We start from the raw sequence: 2,650 nt of genomic DNA, 5'->3' as shown, positions 1-2,650 counted from the left end.
ACCGTTTTCATTCCGCGGGTCCTTTTAAAGACACAGCCACGGTGAAGATCAGCGTGCTGGACGTGGACGAGCCGCCGGTGTTCAGCAAGCCGCTCTACACCATGGAGGTTTACGAAGACACTCCAGTCGGCACGATCATTGGCGCTGTCACTGCCCAAGACCTCGACGTGGGCAGCAGTGCCGTTAGGTGAGAAAAATAAACATTTTCTTTTCTATGTGTCAGGAGCAAAACAAAAACAAACTAAAAAAAAACAATTCTAACAAAACCTGCATGATGACTTAATTATAGCATATGATGCTTTATAATGTAATGACTTTACCTAAGAACAAAGGAAATGCCACAGGAATTGAACAAAAGCATCCACTACCAATCCTTCCACCAGTGTTTACTAGTGGCCTGATGTTGGACACATCACGCAAGCTAACAAATCACAATGTTTTATCTATACAAGGGACTTAATATATAACCTCAAAGGAATAGTTCTCATGATTAATGATATTAAGATACTTTCACAGTGTGTAGAGTATAACAGACGTTAATAAATTTTACAATTACTCCAAAATTTCTTTCCCCTTACCCAAAATTAGTGTTTGAAAAAGTTGATTTCACCATTTGCAATATATTTCACCATTTGCAATATACAGGTCATTTTTTTCACTGTGACAATTGTGTCTGCTGGGTTTGAGGTGGAGCGAGTGGAAGCACAGTTCCAGTCAGTCCGAGGGTGAAATGAATTATCGCTCAAAGCCCACATTTTGCCAGGAGCTGCCTCCTGCTCATCTCTCTTTCTCAATGCAAAAATTCCACTAGTGCCATCAAGGCATAATAGAATTTCTGTTTTCCTCACTTATACATCAATCCTGCAATATTGTTTTGAGGCTTGTTCCCATTAATTCTGTTGTATGCTTAAATTTACGCCACATGTCTATGACTGTTGGGAAACAAAAAAACAGACAAAGATAAGATTTTTTCTGAATACTCCATCCCTAAAATGTTGAATGGTTAGTATGCAAGAACTAAAGAAAATGTTAAGTAGGTTTTTAAAGCAAAAACACTCTATCGATATAGAGAGAAATAGACTAATATCTTCTAAAATTTTTATGTCATGTGGTAAATAGTGATAAAATAGATCAAATATTCAGTGGTAACCTTAATGGAAGTGATCACATACAGTTAAATCTCAGGAATTGGCTTGAGAACATGTATAACTTGCTGTTTGTTTTAATATTTATCTGAATCCTTCACCCAAAGTTACATGAACACTGTGTTTTTTAGTTCTGGCTGCTATACCAGAGTACCACATACTGAATGATTTCAACAAAAAATGTTTATTTCTCACAGTTCTGGAGGCTAGAATGTCCAAGATCAAGGTGCCACCAGATTTAGAGTGTGGTGAGGACCTTCTCTCTGTTTAGCAGATGGTCATCTTGTCCTTGTATCCACACACTGGAGAAAGAGAGTTCTCTAGCATCTCTTTCATAAGGGCACTAATCCCATTATGAGGGCTCCACCCTGATGAGCTAATTATCTCCTGAAGGCTCTACCTCTCAAATACCATTATATTGGGGGTTAAGATTTCAAGGTATGAATTTTGGGAGAACACAGAAATTCAGTCCATAGCATTCCACTTCTAGTTCCTCAAAATTTATGTCCTTCTTGCATGCAAACCACATCTATCCTAAGAGACCCCAAAGTCTTGTCTTAATCCAATATCAACTCTGAAGTCTAAAGTCCAAAGTCTCACCTAAATATCATATAAACTAAATGAAGGTAAGACTCAAGGTACTATTCATCCTGAGGCAAAATTCTTCTCCAGCTGTGAACTTATGAAACTGAACAAGTTATATGCTTCCAAAATACAACGATGGGACATTCCCATTCCAAAAGGGAGCAAGAGGAAAAAAGAAAGTGATGATAGGTCTTACATAAGTTCAAAAGCTTATGGGGCAAACTTCATTAAACCTTCAGTCTCAGGAATAATCTTTCTATAGCTCAATTGATTCTCTGCCTGTCAGGCCCACCGGAAGTCCCACTTCTGGACCCCTAGGGTGGCAACATAACCCCCACCACTCAGAGGGACACAGCCCATGGTGTGGTTCTCTGTGGTGGCCTCACCCACATGTGGACGTCTCACCCACAGGGTTGCATTGGGCAGCCCTGCCTCATGGATCTCCTAGGCATTGATTTCACACTTTGAAATCATTGTGGAAGCAGCCATCCATCTGGGCCTGATGATGTTGAGTCGCTTTAGGGGTTCTTCTTCCCTTAACTCTAAGAACAGCACACGTTCACAGCTGAAGAGCTCTACAAACAGATCCTATAATTTTTAAGAAGCTTGGCAGTCCTCCTTCATTTTTACCGATTTCTCTGTTTCCTTTAGTGTTTCTGCTGTTATAATTGCATCTCTGTTCCTGGTTATTGTTGACATAGTGGATGAAGTCTTCAATTCACACCCATACTAATCTTGTTATCAGATAATCTGCTGGTCAACCCTTAGTTGACATACTTTCTCAATTTTTATAAAGTGGACAGGCTCAGATATTTCCAAGTCTTAGAATTCTGGTTCTTTTTTTCTTAAAAATTCTATTTTCAATTTCTCTTGCCTCACATTTTATTACAAACAGTCAGAAGAAACCAAGCTACTCTTTC

At 39.2% G+C, this 2,650-nt stretch overlaps 1 protein-coding gene across 1 annotated transcript in view; it reads left to right on the top strand.

The window, feature by feature from the left end:
- The window catches only part of LOC105813251 (cadherin-12-like), a 176,586-nt gene that overhangs the window by 93,108 nt on the left and 80,828 nt on the right, over positions 1-2,650 (top strand). Inside the window, exon 6 of the mRNA XM_012647900.1 lies at positions 3-187. Coding sequence (XP_012503354.1) covers positions 3-187 — 185 coding nt within the window. The remainder of the gene's footprint in view (positions 1-2; positions 188-2,650) is intronic.

Source organism: Propithecus coquereli, unplaced genomic scaffold, assembly GCF_000956105.1.
Source record: "Propithecus coquereli isolate 6110/MARCELLA unplaced genomic scaffold, Pcoq_1.0 Scaffold274, whole genome shotgun sequence".
Taxonomy (NCBI): Eukaryota; Metazoa; Chordata; class Mammalia; order Primates; family Indriidae; genus Propithecus; species Propithecus coquereli.
This window is presented reverse-complemented; position numbering and strand designations above follow the sequence as displayed.